At 41.8% G+C, this 16,436-nt stretch overlaps 1 protein-coding gene across 1 annotated transcript; it reads left to right on the top strand.

The window, feature by feature from the left end:
• Nucleotides 1-292: 292 nt before the first annotated feature.
• LOC113174050 (SHC-transforming protein 4) lies at nt 293-8,068 on the top strand. The gene is made up of 14 exons (XM_026377710.1): nt 293-537; nt 730-808; nt 909-1,462; nt 3,008-3,078; nt 3,711-3,768; nt 3,852-3,971; nt 4,069-4,122; nt 4,762-4,813; nt 4,897-5,023; nt 5,106-5,295; nt 6,233-6,305; nt 6,547-6,613; nt 6,696-6,843; nt 6,932-8,068. Exons 2-14 carry the CDS (start codon nt 757-759, stop codon nt 7,058-7,060), a joined length of 1,695 nt encoding a protein of 564 aa, XP_026233495.1. The 5' UTR covers nt 293-537; nt 730-756; the 3' UTR covers nt 7,061-8,068.
• The last annotated feature ends 8,368 nt before the right edge of the window (nt 8,069-16,436 follow it).

Here is a 16,436-nt window from a genome sequence, read left to right as displayed (position 1 = left end):
GTGGGGAAAGCCAAGCTAATAATGTATACATAACACACTTCAACAGCATCGGTGAGGTGCAGCTGATGTTGGAAGAGAGGAAGAGAGCACTTGTGTACTGTGCTGGCTCTGCTTCAAAATATAAGTGTGTGTGTGTATGAGTGTGTGTGCAGCATGAGTCACCCTACTCGCCTGTGATTGGATGCTAGTTTATGGCTAAGGGAGGGGGAGAAAGCCTTAGGGGCCATCTGTCAATCTCTCCTCTGGTCCATTCACACATTCATCTGCATGCTCCGTCGCAGAGAGACAGAGGAAGTGAGCGAGAGCCTCTCATTCATAAAAAAAGAGAAAGTTCATTCATAAAAGCTGTACAATTCCTCTGTGCCGCAGACAGAAAGGCAGAAGAGAGGAAACTTGATGTGGAGGTGAAGCAGAACTGGATGCTTGGCAACTGACTGATAAAAGTGCATGGGTCAGTCGGACGGGACTGTGCTCCGCATGACTAGAGCAGAGCAGACTGGACTTTAGACCACACAGGACATCCCCAGTTCCACACTGGTGAGTTGGATCTAGTGAATCTAGTGATCTGAGGAAACTTCCCAAAGATCTGCTAATTAGCAACTCCAAAATAAATGTTTTGGCTATTTATAATCAAATCTATTTTATGAAGTTAAATCTTTATGCGTAATAACTGTCACTGTTAGTTGAGTTTGTGGCAAATTTCCCTTTTTTCATTTTACTTTGTCCCAGTGTTCTCCTTTGTCCTGCTCCCTGATTATGAGAGAGCAAACCTCACCCAGGTTCAAATCCCAGACAGGACTCTTACCAGGTAGCTCATCTGTTTTGTAGTCATACAGACATGTTTAGTATGATAAAAATCACTGTAGTGCATGATCTGATTTTAACACCTTCTCTTTTACCTTTGCCAGGAATGCTGAAGCGCACCAAATACACTCGTCTGCGCAATGATTCACTGACATCCCTGGAGGATCGGCCCCCAACAATGCCGTCCCTCAAGAAGGATCTTTGTCTAACCTTTGATTTTGCTGAGCTCGATCCTAAGATGCCTTCACACCAGGGTTCATCCACTCTGAAGGACTTCATCCCACGTGCAGCAAACATTCGATTGCAAAGTCCCATTTCGTTGCTGTGCCTGAGGGGACAGACAAGCACAGAGGGGGACAGAGCCACTGATGGACACACTGACAGACCCTCATCCAGGACAGAGTGGGGCTCAGGACCAAGTCAGAGATTTTGTAGCAGACCTGCTCTTAATGTGCCCCCATCCGCTGTCCAAAACCAAAGTCACTTAGCCCTGTGCTGCACAAAAAGACCAATCACCTTGCATCGCATGGCCAGCCTTCCTTGGACACCCGGTTGTCCTCCCTGCCCGGAGTTGGGTCTGCGCTCTTTGAAGACTTCCTCTGCAGTGGATGATGCAGTTGTGGGAACGGCAAACACAGTGGTTCACCATCACATCAAGGTACCCGTCACCACATGATAACCAGTAATAGTGCATGAATACACTCAAGCAGAAATCTGATTGGTTGTGTCTGACTGCAAATACAGTAAAACTGTGTGAGAGTCTTCGTGTTCTTTTGTTTGCTTTTTAACAATATGCCAAAATTATTCATGTGTTTAAACATGTAGATTCTAGCTTAGTGCAAATCATCATTTTACACTGTGCAGGTACAAACTATTAAAGTATGAACATAACAGTCAGGATCCAGCAGTTAAGTTTTTGTTTTTTTACCGGTGCCAACACAAACACACACTCATGACACACTGCGTATGCCCGTGCTCTGTCCTCACTATCAGACTCACTTTTGTACATTCACCCCCTCCCTCTCAGATAGAGCTTCCTGTGTAGGCAGTAGTGACTCATCCAGGCTCTCTGCTCCTCTCTAGATCTACTCAGCTTGTATGTGTGTGTGTGTGTATATGTCTGTGTGTGTTCATGTGTGTGAATGTATCTGGTATCAGCAGAGCCCATGCTGTCCTAGAACCGGAGGTGTGTCTGCAGCTATGATTAGGAGTGGGGCATGTGAGCTGACCACTGTTGGAAATGAGAACAAACTGTCTTGTTGTCCTCTATAAACAAATACACACACACACACATTACAATCCTGCCCACTCACCCCCCACCCGTGCACATGTATTGATTTAAATCTGGTCTCCATCAGTGGACTTATTCATCCTGCCTCGAGCCTATAGGGTCTGCTCTGCTGAAAGCTCATGGCCAATAGAAGTGTGACTAGACAAAGTGTATCCAAGGACATGGTCTAAATGTTGTGTGGTTGCATTAACTGTTCCTCCATCCTCTTTACACGAAGTAAACAGTGAAACTCATTCTTCACTCACACTCACAATATCATTACATTGTTACATTTTCAGTTCCTTTAACAAAAATATAAATATTAGAGTGTAGTTGATTTATAATAAAAGAGAAATAGGTTAGACAGAGAGAGCTGAAAATAGGGGCCAAACTGTATGATCTCAACAGAAGCAAGTTAAAGTGTGATTTCAATTCAAGAGTAATTACATGAATAGGGTTCTAAAAGAACCTGTGACCAGCACAGATATTTCACTTTTTGACTTGGCTGTGTACAATGTAATGTGCCACAACATGATAAAAAAAACTGCCTCAACAAGATTGTGAGATTTCATAGAGATTGAAAAAGTGTAAGAGTCGGTTACACGTCCAAATACTAAAAGAAAATATATCAGTCTTGGGAGAGGAGGGGTTTTCCAATATGACAATGATGCCAAACACAACTCAAAAACAATTTTGTGGGACACTTACAGTCACTGGAGGATGAAGCCTTCTGACTTTACTGATCCCTGATTGTTTCCACTGACCACTTTTCAGTTTTAGCTGTGGATTTTGTTCCATTCTAAGCATCATGCTAGATGTGGTTACTGTATCTGGAAGTTGACAAAACGCATGACGAGGAACAGCTGGGAAATGTAAAATAAGTAAATGAGTAACTTTGTGTTTTTTTCTGTGTGTCTGTGTTTGTTTCTTAAGTATATGGGGAGTGTGGAGGTGACGCAGTCCATGAGAACCCTTGACTTTGATACAAGAATGCGAGTCACACGGTAGGATGTCCCCCCCACTGTCACCACGAACTTGTGATCAAGTTGTGTGTTGTGTGTGCACAGATGAAGACACATGAAAGAGGAAACTGCTTTACCCAAACAGGCTAAATGTATTCTATACGTATTTTCCAATCGTACTTGTTTAAAAATGTGTCAAATTAAATGTATAAAGTTTCTCCTCATCGTTCGATACCGACATCCCAGTGCAGGATGGCAAAACACTGATGAACACAGCAGCTTCTGTTCATAACAGCGCTGCTGAATGGTGAAGCAGAAAATCCAATTAGACCCATTTCCTCCTAATGATCTCTCCTAGTCTCATTAAGAGAGGGTGAGGAGAGAGCCACACCTCGGTGCGTTGCATACAGTTTGTTTATAACTAAACACTCCCAGGAAAACAAGTCTTTCTTCCTAGATAGTGTGATGTTGTTGTGCGTGTGTGTGTGTGTGTGTGTGTGTGTGTGTGTGTGACTCCTCCAAAGGCAGAAATCTCAATGTCTGCAAACCTTCGAAGACCTTTACACACCATGATACTTGTAAATGTATGGTTACAGTATTTACCATCTCTGTGTGCACTGTCTGTATGTTCCTGTGTGACATGTTTATAATGCATGTATGTTTGTGAACTGCAGAGAGGCAATCAGCAGGCTGTGTGAGAGGACACCAGCCAAAACAGTGAAAACCAAAAGGGTAAGGTACACGCACACATGTACGTACGCTAATTCAATAAACACAGACATAACAGGAGTGACTGTCATGTTTGTGTTCATCAGCCTGTATTCAAAGGTCCTCCAGCTGTTCTGGGTCAAATCAATCTACAGTTTTCTCGGAGCAGGATCATCCTCACCATCTCCGCAGACAGCATGACCCTGATCGCTGCCTCGTCCTTACAGGTGGCAGCTTCAACAATCTTCACCAAATCATAACACATAACGTCTGAATTATTGAGACATGAAGTGAACGCTGTTCCTTCTTTTCTCTCTTCCTCAGACGATTGCCCACCACCCCATGGAGGCCATTTCCTTTGCTTCAGGAGGAGCTCCAGTATGTTCATATTCTCAAATGTTAATGAACTAAATCAATTTGAACCATACACTTGATCATTCTATACATTAAAAACAACATTTTATTCATTATGAATATTTAATCTTAAGCACTGTACTACTACTTAAATTTAATTTAAAAAAATAACCCAGTAAGCTTAAATGGATTTAGTTCCGAGTATCACAGTGCCATATTTCATTAAGATTAGAGAGAACAAGAAGACATTTATCTTTATGAAACAATACCAGGGAAGCCGCAGATGGGATTATAGCTCACAGCTGAATTAATTAGCTAAAATAATGTTGCAGTGCGCACTAATCCTCGGCACAGTTGCTCTGAACACATAGAAGATAGTGGGAGGAATTAAAATTGATCTCTCACAGAGGCTTTATGGTTAAGCAGCTGATTCTGCTCTTGTATTAGTATCAGAGAACCAATGATAACGAGTGACTTAATTAAAACGAGAACACACACAGATTACTAGTACTACTGTATGCAGTTCCTGTGTTTTTAAATCAAATGCACTGCACCACACAAAATGATGCATTTGATGGGCAAATTAAAATGTCAAACCATGTTCTGGTAAATCATGTAACTATAAGTGACACTTTCTTTATTATCTTCTTCTACTTTTAAAAGGATATGGAAGATTACATTGCTTATGTTGTCAAGGACCTTGCCGATCAGAGAGGTATGTTTTATGATTCCACTGGATTCCCCGGCTTGTTTGTGTAAATTATTATGAGAACATATCTTGCTTTCTCTCTCTGGTAGCATGTCACATCCTGGAGTGTCCCCAGGGTCGGGCCAGTGAGGTTATCAACAGCATAGGTCAGGCCTTCGAAACTCGCTTCTGCCAACTTCTCAGCCACGCACCATCGTTCCTCTCCACCAATCCCAGGTTGGCCTTACAAGTCATGCAGCAAGTAGATTCTCCACAGCGGAGGCCGTGAGGTGAACATCATGTGATTCTCTATGTGCAGGTCAGCAGGGAGAATGTGTCACAAATGGAGCCCAGAGGAGACGAGAACAGACCAGAAGACCAAACCTGCACTTGAAGTCAGCGGGCACCCCGACTACTACAATGTGATCCCAGGAAAGACGCCCCCCTCTGGGGGAATAGAGGACCTAAGGATGACAAAGGAGAAAAGACAGGATCCTGAGATCCAGGGGGTAAGAGTTGGTGGAAACAACGAAACATGAACTAAATGTAGTCAGCTGAGGTTGAATGTGGATTTTGTTGTGTATTTGTTTAGTTAATTAATGTAGTGTATGAAAAAAAATCACGTCATGTATTAACAGTAGCATGGATTACATATTGTACTACATATTTAATTATTGTATCGTATGAAGAAACTGTGACTGACACTGAGTTCGTATTTTCCATGGAATAAGGAAAAGAGTGGTTGCTGCCGCCTTCCTTACAGTTCTTGATTTGCCTGACATGTTTTACACAATTGCACCAGCACAATGGTTTCATGTGCGGGACGCAGCTCATTCAAAATTTTTAACTCGCTTATCACTACCTCTTATATGTTATGGCCTGGCTTTTAGTTTGTTTTACCCATGTGCCTCATGCTGAACAGTAATGCTGCTTTATTGGCCAGTTCTCAGTTCAAGAGGCTGTGAAGTATAAAATATGACTGTATATACTTGCAAAGGAGCAATTTGGTTGAAAGCTGCAGAAACACTACGTTTCATGTTGAGTTGTTAAGGGTCAGTAAAGTTTTAGTTTATTTACTTCACAGCTGTGAAAGATGCAAATGTTACAGTGACTGCATAATTTAAATCAGCCGAACATAATACATCTGTACACTTAGTGCTATTATATTTAAATACGACACATTACGTGTAAACATTTATAGGCTCTGTCTGTTCTGAATAAATGTTGACGGATTGACCCTTGCAGCCCTCTACACTGAGCAGAAGCACATACACTTCTCACTCACTTACTAGAATTATGCTCTTTCTTGGGAATTGACTGACTTTTGCTGCTCCTTGAATGTCCACACACGCACACACACACACACACACACACACACACACACACACACACACACACACACACACACACACTCTCTCTTGTATGACTCACCTCGTTCTGTTGCAGCTTTGTTCACCTCTGCCTGTTTCACTGTATGAGAACTGCTCCATCACAGATGAAACTCCAGCTCCACCTACAGGTAAAACATCAAAACATGTCCCACACAAGATGCAACAAGTTTGTGCATCATTTGTTTTTAGCCATAGCTGTAAACACACATGCATGTGAAAGTACTGTACTGTATAAGACTAGTTCAGATTATCTGCATTTAAAACAGTGTAAGTCAGACCAGCTTTAGTAAAACTCCAGTTAAATGGTTTAAAGTGTAGCCCTGGTTGGAGCAGCTCACCCTTCAGCTGATATCTCTCCATCACACACAGTGGAACGTGACGTTAGTGCTGAACAGATCGAGGATCTGATCCAGGATGAGAGCTGGTTCCATGGCAGGTGGGGAATCAACGCCTGTGTAACTTTACTACCAGTCAGTTACCTTGTTCCTTCCTCAGTAGCTTTGTGTTTTTCACTTCAGGCTAGGACGACGACAGGCAGAGTCACTTCTCACCTGTAGTGGCGACTTCCTGGTGAGAGAGAGCAGCTCTGCCTCTGGTCAGTATGTACTCAGTGGTATGGAGGGAGCCACGGTGCGCCACCTACTGCTTATTGATCCACAGGGACAGGTAAAGATGTGCTGTTGGGTTTTAAATACACGTGCACGATCGCGCTGGTCTTCATTTAACCTTACTGTCTGTGTTTCTGTGTGAGCAGGTGCGGACCCGGGATCAGGTGTTTCTGAGTGTTGGTCACCTGGTACGTTTCCACATGGAGAACCAGATGCCCATCATTTCTGGAAATAGCGAGCTGCATCTGAAACAACCAATCCTCCAAAGTCACTGACACACATTCACAGTTTATTACTAACTGGACTTGTAGTTACCACATAATGTGACTTTTTGGAAATACCATGATGACGGCATGGCTGAGAATGTCCACTCACTTGTAGACACTCACATGCAAACATTAGCTTTCAACATTTTTGGAACTGAGGCTAAAGCAAAAAAAAAAAAAAAAAAAAGAAAGTCAACACGACTTCCCAGAAACTTTTATTATTTGGCCTTTAATGTACATGTATTGTTTATGTATAAGGAATAGTTTGATTTCTTTGAGTCACATTTGTGCATGTTGTTGTGTTGAAACCAGCCGTTGGCCTGCAGAACATCCTGTCCCTCTCTCTCAGGCTGAATTAGCTGGTGTTTACTTGCAGTCTAAGCACAATTACTGGTGTCAGGAGGAAATTACCAGAATGTTGGAAAACTTTCTGAATCATTTTTTTACAAGCTAAATGTGTCTTGTATTCATTTGTTTGGTATTGTTTAGTGTTCCCATTTCCCATGCTTGACTTTTCAAAACAGTGTTTCATCCCACTTATTTATTAGATTCTGAAAATGGAAACGCTCTTTGTAACAGGGATTAACAGAGACATATTTGGAGTTTGGTCTCAAACAAGCTGGCAAACGTGGTAATAGCAATATTTTTGTTCTGCATTAAGTGTAATCAAATACATGTTTGGTTCCTTTGAAAACTAATTCATTTTATTTCAAGGCATGCTTTGAGCAATCCTTCACATCACAACATGACACAAACCAGTACTAAACCAAGACAAGTGAAATTATAAAATTGTTCTTGTACTAACAAAACACAACTTTAACTGTTTCATGTAACTATCTCAGCATTCAGCTTCAGCTAGTTTTATTTATAATTATGATTTAATTGTGACCCCAGCCACATGGATTTAAAAGCATTACATTTTCTTACAGTGTATTTTCAGGGTTTTCTGCATTACTTTCTCAAAAAATGTGATCTGATCTCTGACTCTGGAGTCATTTAGTGTATTAACAAATATAATGTGCCTAAAATAATAACATTATAGAATAAAACAATTTAGATTTTTCATGTCTCAAGAATTTTCAAGATCAAGAATTTATTATTTACATAAAGCTGGAAAGGGTTACAAAGTGCTTTAAAGACTTTAGAAACTCAACTCGCAAACAATCTACAAATGGAGACGTGGGCGGCCGGTCAAAATGACCCCAAGAGCACAACAAACACTCATCAGTGAGTTATTAATTATCTGAAACTATTTTTAATAATGAATAATTATATATAAAGTAAAATACAAAAGAAGGAATGGAGGCTTTTCTTTGTCATGTATAATATTTATTAGTGAGTATTCCATAGTTTGGACTGTTGGTTATGAAGTCCCCTCAGACTGATGGAAATGAGTGAAAGCTTTTTTTACTATTTTCTGGCATATTATAGACAGAATAGTAGCCAAATAATAAAATATAGTTGTTGGACTTATAATGAAAACAATTACTTCTAGCAGCCCTAAACGAAAGAAATAAATAATAATAATAATAAAAACGAATTCCGTGGATTGTTTAAACCACAAGAGGGTGCTATCGATCTTCATTAGAGCTCCTGCCAGGCTTTACGAAAATATGTTTTCTTGATTAGTCAGATATTCTGTTGCCAGACTCCTAAAATTCTACATTGTTTATGTGGTTATTGCATTTTCCCACAATTTTATAACATGATGAAATATGGCAAATACGTATGTAAACCAAACCACTGATCGAAACTACAATAGCATCCTGCATTTCTCTGGTCATTTGAATGTACTTGAAACAGATGTGTGTCTGACAGAGCAGTGAAAATGACTGGTAGTAAACAGCCTATAATTGCTGCAACACTTTTTGCCTCAGTTTTTAGCAGCCTCTTTTTCGGGGCTGTGGCCCTCGTCGTCCTCTGAGAGAGGTTTGGAAGGTCTCGCCCACATTAATCAGCCTCAGCACAGTTTGTTAGACTGGGATCAGGGAGCCAGTGGCAGCTGATGAGGAAAGAAACAGCTCTGCTAAGGACTGATACAAAACAGGCCAAAGACTGATAGGATGTCTAAAGACAACACTTAAAGCTTTTCTGTTCAGATAATTCTGTCAGATGTAAACACAGAACTAGGTTTTGGGGTGTCAAGAAGCAGTCTCCTCTGGTGTGTCACAAAGAACAGGAAATGAACATGCTAGAAACGTTATCTCTGCTATTTCCTACACAACTTAAACATGTTCATGATATCTGCATCTTATCTGATTCAGCCAGTAAACAAACAGAGACTGAGAGTGTTTCTTCCCAAACTAAAAATCAGATATGACAACTGTCCAATAGCGTCCAAACTATCCTAACTGTGAAATCGGGCGATTTTTCTACCACATGAACAAATTTTCCTGCTTCTATTACTTCCCTCTGGAGTTTCTCTGAGTCACACGGACCTCGCCCAGAACGACTCACCAAGAACAACGATGACCTCATGTGTGATGCCATTCTTTCAAACTTGTCCTGGTGATGATCACATGCTGTCAAACCTGTGAGCTCACTGTTTGACCTCTGACCCCTCATTAATGTCAAAGCACAGTTGGGAACCAATGTGGTGTCACTGTATAGGCAGACGTGGGAGGGAGTCGAATTCAGCAAACGTCCTTGAAAAGTAGTCAGTAGTTGATGGACTCTTTTCACAAAGCATGTTGTTGTACCTATGAAGGTTTTTTTCTTTAGTCTTCGGCAGGATAAAATGAAAAGACTGAAAACATTGGAATTACTGTTACACTCAATATTTTTACAATTTCAGCAGAAACAATACACATAATAAAAAATATAAATGTGTGTATTTTATTGTATAATTATCACCTAGAGACCTAAAGATTTATGGGTTAATTAAGAAAATCTACAACTGATTTATGAACAGTGACCAGTATAACGTGACTGCTCTGTAAGTGTTGTAATCATGTAAACCAGTAATTAAACTCACTGAGAAGTGTCCACTAGCTTCCGCAAAATTGCTACTGTGCTCAGCTTAATTCAAGATAATCTAATTAAAAACCATTATTGTGCTTATCGTATTTAGTCCTGGTATCTCGTTTATTAGTAATAAATGAGACATTATTACACAAACCTTTTCTGCCAACTTCATGATAACAAGCAGAGGATTTGAGTTGTCAGCAGGTTAATTATCCGAGGTTCTAAGAAATAAAGGTCAGCAGCAGGCACTTTATCTTATCCATCTATGCAACCACGTGTTGTTTGTGCATTTGTTGGTGCAAGTGTGTGGATTCCTTGAACCCAGCCAGTGGGATGACAGCATCTAAAACAGGAAATGATACACATTCAGTTTAATCCTCAGGTTCTGTGGCCTTGGTTCAGATCCAGACCATTAAAAGTTCCGTTCATAGAATAAACTTGAGCGCTGATGAGCCTGAGGATATTAACTTTACACACACACACATACACACACACACACACACACACGTGTCAATGCTTGTGAGGACATTCATTGACACACGCCCTTTATCCTAACCCTAACAAAACCTGATTCGAACCCTAAAACTTAGTCTCAACCTCCAAAATGTTCTTTGAAGTTGAGAGGAGCAGCTAAAATGTCCTCACCAAAATGGTACTGAGATAAAATTTGTCCACACACATACACACACCCACTGCACAAGTATTCCCAGACCCTGAAGCGCCTTAATGGAACAATTAAAGTCATAAAAAGCGCCTAGAGTACAAGAGCATGAAATTGTTCCTTGTTTCAATGTTATCAGAGTCACACAGAGTTCAAATCTGGAAGGAAACAAAACAAAACTTGGCCACTGACTGGGCCGTGTTGCACCATTTACTGGTACGCCAAAATCTACACATATGTTCCTCCAGAGCAGAGGAGGAGACACGTGAGTCATGTGAGGTTCACAAACAAATGCACACAAACAAAGAGACCAACTGCTTTTGAAGCCTGGTTCTGTTTCCTGTTTCCTTAAGTCAGGACCCAGTGAGGGCATGCTGTGGAGAGGAGCGAGCCCAGAGTCCTTGCTAAATGAGTATACAGTGAGCTGCTGTTGGCAATAGTCAGTGCAGAGGGGACAAGTGTGTGTGTGTGTGTGTGTGTGTGTGTGTGTGTGTGTGTGTGTGTGTGTGTGTGACCCCCACAGTGATCACCTCACTCCTCAGCTTCAGCTTGAGCTCTTTCCTCCATCTGCTCTCATACCTCAGCCTTCTACCCTGGATTAGCAAGGTGGCTTGTCACTGAAGCTCTAATGGGTGTGTGTAGTGTTGGCTGGCTTTTCTGAATGGAAACGCACACACACACACACACACACACACACACACACACACACACACACACACACACACACACACACTAAGCCCTGGAGTTTCTTTATTTCTTGCAAACCTTCATCTTTCCACTGTCTCTTTATCATTGCTCCTTTGAAAACTAGGTCAGTGTCATGCCGTTGGCTTCTGCTCCAAGTGCATGACTGTGTGTGAACGCTCGTGTGTGTGTGTGTGTGTGTGTGTGTGTGTGTGAGTATATTTGCGTGCTAGTGTGCACATGTGTCCATGTTCATGTTCAGTTAGCAGCCATGCTTAACTGCCACTTGGCTTAAGAACTTCCCTGAAAATGTTTGTTTTCATGCTTTGTGCCGGTGGATTGGAATCAAGTCTCCATTTGTGTGTGTGTGTGTGTGTGTGTGTGTGTGTGTGTGTGTGTGTGTGTGTGTGTGTGTGTGTGTGTGTGTGTGTGACACTGATGCTGGGGCGGTGGGGGATTCCAGGATTCTTGCACGAGGCAGCAGACAGATGTGGGAGACTTGAATCAAACTTTTCTGTTGGCCAACTTCAAAAGGCAACTTTTCTTCCAGTCTTGGTCTCATTTTACTCTCCATTCCTCGGCTGTTCCTTCATGCTTTGGCCAGCAGCTCACACTTCTCCCCTAGATTTTAAGCTGAGGCTGAGATCAAAACTTGGATCCTAGCAAACTCCAGAGGGAATAAATGAGAATCTTTGTCATGCTGGACTTTCTCTTTGTGAGCCTGGAAACCTTTAGTTCCTTAAACAGCTCAAAATCACCGTTCATATTGTTTTTCATCTTTGATACTTCATAACATTAGTTATAAGTTCATTTAAACATGATTTTGATGTTTTAGATGCTGCAGAAGCCTTTTTTTCTGGTCTCAGATGCACCACCTATAGAACATGGATTTTCTAATGCTCTCTACACTACAGCTGCATGTTGATGGAGAGGTTAGCACTCATGCCTAAGTGACAGGCTGGTGACCTGTCCACGGTGTACCCCACCTCTCATCCAGTGACTGCTGGGATAGACTCCAAACTGCAACCCTCAGGCCCAAATATAAGTTTGTCCAGTGTACTGACTAAACACCTGGATCAGCATCATCTTCTCTGTCACAGCTCCACTGTCTCTACAATATCTCTGTTGTGTTCAAATTGCCTCTTTCTTCTTTCTTTTCATAAAGTTGTCATTTAATCTGAATTCATTCCCCAACATAAAAGAAATCACATTAATACAACCGTAGTCCTCTAGGAGTCTATTTGCATGGAGTGTGTTTATGGGTCTCTACATCTGTGCTGAGTGTCTCTTACAGATGGTGGCAGTGAACCCCTGGTGGGAAAACTCGAGAGGGAATGTTTTCCATCCCTAAGATGGTCAGATTTGCATGGTGGTGGTGGTGGGGGCACTGTGTCTGCGTAAATCACATGTGGTGGGGAGATAAGTGGACAGCTAGACCAGCCGGGATGGATGGCTCAAGCCAAAATGTTATACAGGGGACAGACCCTGGGTAAACGTGTGTGTTGTCAGACACAGAATGTGGACTAATAACCTCCTAACGTATTACAACTGCAGCTTCAGTTTAATAAGCATCATGTATTATTAGCACTTTTGTATTGTAAACTATAAAAGGTAGGCTGCAACTTAATTGCTGGCTTTTGTGCTGAGAATTAGATGAGAAGATCAATACCACTGTCACATATGTCTGTTGAAGTTATAGTCATGCTTAGTTTAAAAGGAGGGAAATAACAAGCCTGATTATTTGTAAAGCGTAAAAACCAGTCTACAGCTATATTTCCTCATTTCACCTCTATTGCAAAGTGGACAGTAGAGATGCAGATAAGAAAAGGGCAGAGGGGGGGCTGTAACATGCAGCAAAGGTCACCATGCAGAACTGCACTGAGGACACTCTTGATAGTGAATTCACGTTTAGCCAAGCATCACTACTGCAAACCACATGCTCACCGCAAGCATATCTCTCTACTGTGAAGGAACATAAGCCCAGTGATTGTTCTTTATGAGACTTGAGACAAGGCAAAAGAGAAATACCCTGTGTAAAATGTCAGTTCTGTGAGTCACAGTCTACTCTCACTATCTTGGGAAGTAAATGTAAGAACATGAACTCAGTGACTGTGAGGAAAACGATTAAATAGTTTCATTTTGATAATTTTACATGTGCATCTTGTTTGTTTTGTTGTGAGGTTGCCAGACAATCAGCTGAGACTCCAGGCAGTCACCGTGCCCGGTCAGGAAGAGCCGAAGAACACAGCTTTTAGGTTTTTTGCATTTTTGTTAGACAAACACAGTATAATGTGTTAGTCGGTGTTAATCGTTTAGTGGCGTTCGGACGGTTAAGGCAGAGCCAGGATGACGGTTTCTCCTTTTTCCAACCTTTCAGCTCAGCTAAGCCAACCAACCGCTGGCTGCAGCTTCATACTGAACTGAAAGACATGGGAACGATATTGATCTTTTCATCTAACTCTTGACAAGAATGTGGACGAGAGCCTATTTTTTAGATCCTATGTGTATGAAACTCCCTGAACAGCCAGACATCATATGAGCACAACACCACGTGTTTATTTAGAGTGCTTATTCCATTCTTAATTGCAAGCTCTTGATAGGGATTACACTAAAGATCCGGGATACAAAGGGCCAAGGACCTTCTCACTACTTCTCCACTCATGGCGGGGGGGGGGTTGTGCTAATGCAGTGTCCTGTCCTGTTTTATCAATCAGGAGTGATGGCAGAGAACATCCAGGATAACACAGCTATTAAACTCTGCTCCCAGGACACGCAGAGATAACTCACGCTGTCAACCTTTTATTTCCTCTCTACTCCTCCTCATAGCTGTTTCTTAAAAAAGGCATCCTCACCATGAAAGGGACCGATAACAACTTTTTATGACCCTAAAAATTCTACTCGGTTCTTCTGGACAAAACCAGATTATAAGGGAAATGAGTTCATGCAGCGCCTAGGTACACACCAGGAAAATGATCCATTTGGAGATGAAAAGAGATTCCTCTGAGTCATTTTGTGGTTAGGTTTGATTTTCATCGGCAGCAGTGCACTGTAGAGCACTGGTGAAGGAGGTCGTATGTGTGAACAGTTGATAGAATCCCACCACTACTTTATCCCCGTGAAAGCAAATGTTGAACTCCGGCATCACAAGGAACCCTGCACACGCGTACATTGCACACACGTGTGGAGAAAAAATGTGTGTGAAAAAGCACGAGAGAGAGGAGGGGAGAGATGAGGAGACTCATTTCTTGCTGCAGCTCATTTTCTTGAAATATTTCACATGAATATTGGCAGCCGTTGTGCTGCAGAAGACAAAAGGAAATGAACCGTAGCTGCTGGAGCCAACAGCAACACACAGTGTGAGAAAGTCTCGCTACAGTTATTGGTCACAGCACAGCGAGAGACAATCTTAATCTAATCTAGCCAACGCTGCCTTGGGATACATTAAACACATGAAAATTAGTTGATGAAAGATATTCAACTGGAGAATAATTAGCTTCTGTCAGGGTGAATTTTAAAGCAATAAACAATTCAATTATCAGTCGGGATGTGTTGTTTGTATTAGTATTAGTGTTGTGTATTAGAGCCCGCTCTACAAGATGTTTCTCTAACCCTTGTTTCAGTGTTGCTGTTTCAAACATTTCAGTTCAGCCATTTCAGGCCAGAGGAGTAAACATTCCCTAAAATGAAACCCACGCTCAGCTACTAAGAGGCAGGAGATTGACCGAGGAAAGGATGGGGTGAGGAGCAGAGGTGGGTGGGGGGAAAGATGAGGGTGGAGAGGTGGCGTCTTACAGTAAATGACACCTCCTCCGTGTCGAGGAGGAGCAGAGGGCAACTCCACAGCGCTTGGCATCAGCTTCCTCCCACATTACGTTACGAGAACCGAGACTTGAAGCCTCTGAGGAAACAGTCGTGCAGTGCACCGGGCTCTGACATCACTGCCACCACTCGAGCAATGTTGCGCATGTGGTGACTGATTGTCTTGTTTAATCTTTAAATCAGCAATAGGATGAGTTTCATTTTTGCATGGCTTAAACAAGTCAACACTCTTGTGGGTACGCCTTTAAACTTTCAGCAATAGAGTAAATTAATGTTCTTTTTCACATATTATTGAACCTTCATCTCAGCTCCTCACACCCAGGTCATGGTTGTGTCAAACGTTCATCTCAGCTACGCGCAGAAAGAGAATCTAGACTTCAAGACGACCAGGGAGAGGCCGTCTAGCTGTCAAAATAAGCCAGTTCAATCAGCAGTGGTCACTTCTGCCCTCAGTCTCTCCTCCAGAATGTCTCATTCCTCAACTCCAGACCTTCCACCCTTTGTGTCGTCCTTCTGCCAACATCCCTCGCTACTTATACCATTTACAGTAATTGATGTTCTTATCTTACAAGTCCAACAAAAAGATAAATTTCAGTTCGTGTATTCGTTCTTATCTCGCAAAACGTAATTACCAGTACTCCCATTACTTTATCACTTCAATAATTACAGAGTGTGGAGGGATTTTGGCCAAACAGTCTTGAATACTGCTTCGGAGACAAGATAATAATAACGACGTTGAGGAGAAAAAGAGAATTAATTGTTTTTTTACAGATAATTCTGGATGAGTAGCAGAGAGGAGAAATATTAAGTAAAGAGGAGAAGATGATATTACTGTAACTATTACTCCAAACCAGGCTGTCGTGGGCTTGAGTCAATAAAAATCTGAGAAACTGTGGGAAGAAAAGTGCTTTTCCCAGTAGCTCTGTTAATGAATTCCTGTCTTGCCTTGGTTACGAAGTACATGATGAAAGAGGACGTTTTTAAAGCTGAAAGTAAATCTTGGTGCCCGGCTCTATGTACGGTGTGATGATGGAGGGTCAAGGCAGCTGCCTGTGACAAACTAAAACAGCGGTAAATCCACAGCAGAGGTTTTGAGGTGAATTATTTTGCACATACATAGTTTCTAAATGAATGACTTGGCAACATGAATATATGAATAACACAGGTGAGGGCAGCTCGAGCTATATGTCATTTTTTGGACAGTAAGGAATGAGGCATAGCAGCGTGGTTGTAGGGTGGTTAGCAAAACCGCCCCCT

The sequence above is a fragment of the Anabas testudineus genome, chromosome 3 (assembly GCF_900324465.2).
Source record: "Anabas testudineus chromosome 3, fAnaTes1.2, whole genome shotgun sequence".
In the NCBI taxonomy this organism is placed as follows: domain Eukaryota; kingdom Metazoa; phylum Chordata; class Actinopteri; order Anabantiformes; family Anabantidae; genus Anabas; species Anabas testudineus.
Note: the sequence above shows the minus strand (reverse complement) of the source record. Positions and strands in the feature narration are given on the sequence as shown.

Bases quoted from the DNA above. Each gene is read 5' to 3' on its own strand.
- LOC113174050 (XM_026377710.1), top strand. From the start codon at position 757: ATGAGAGAGCAAACCTCACCCAGGTTCAAATCCCAGACAGGACTCTTA. The intron at 1,463-3,007 runs GTACCCGTCACC...TTGTTTCTTAAG, and splicing joins TGGTTCACCATCACATCAAG to TATATGGGGAGTGTGGAGGT. The intron at 3,972-4,068 runs GTGGCAGCTTCA...TCTCTTCCTCAG, and splicing joins TCGCTGCCTCGTCCTTACAG to ACGATTGCCCACCACCCCAT.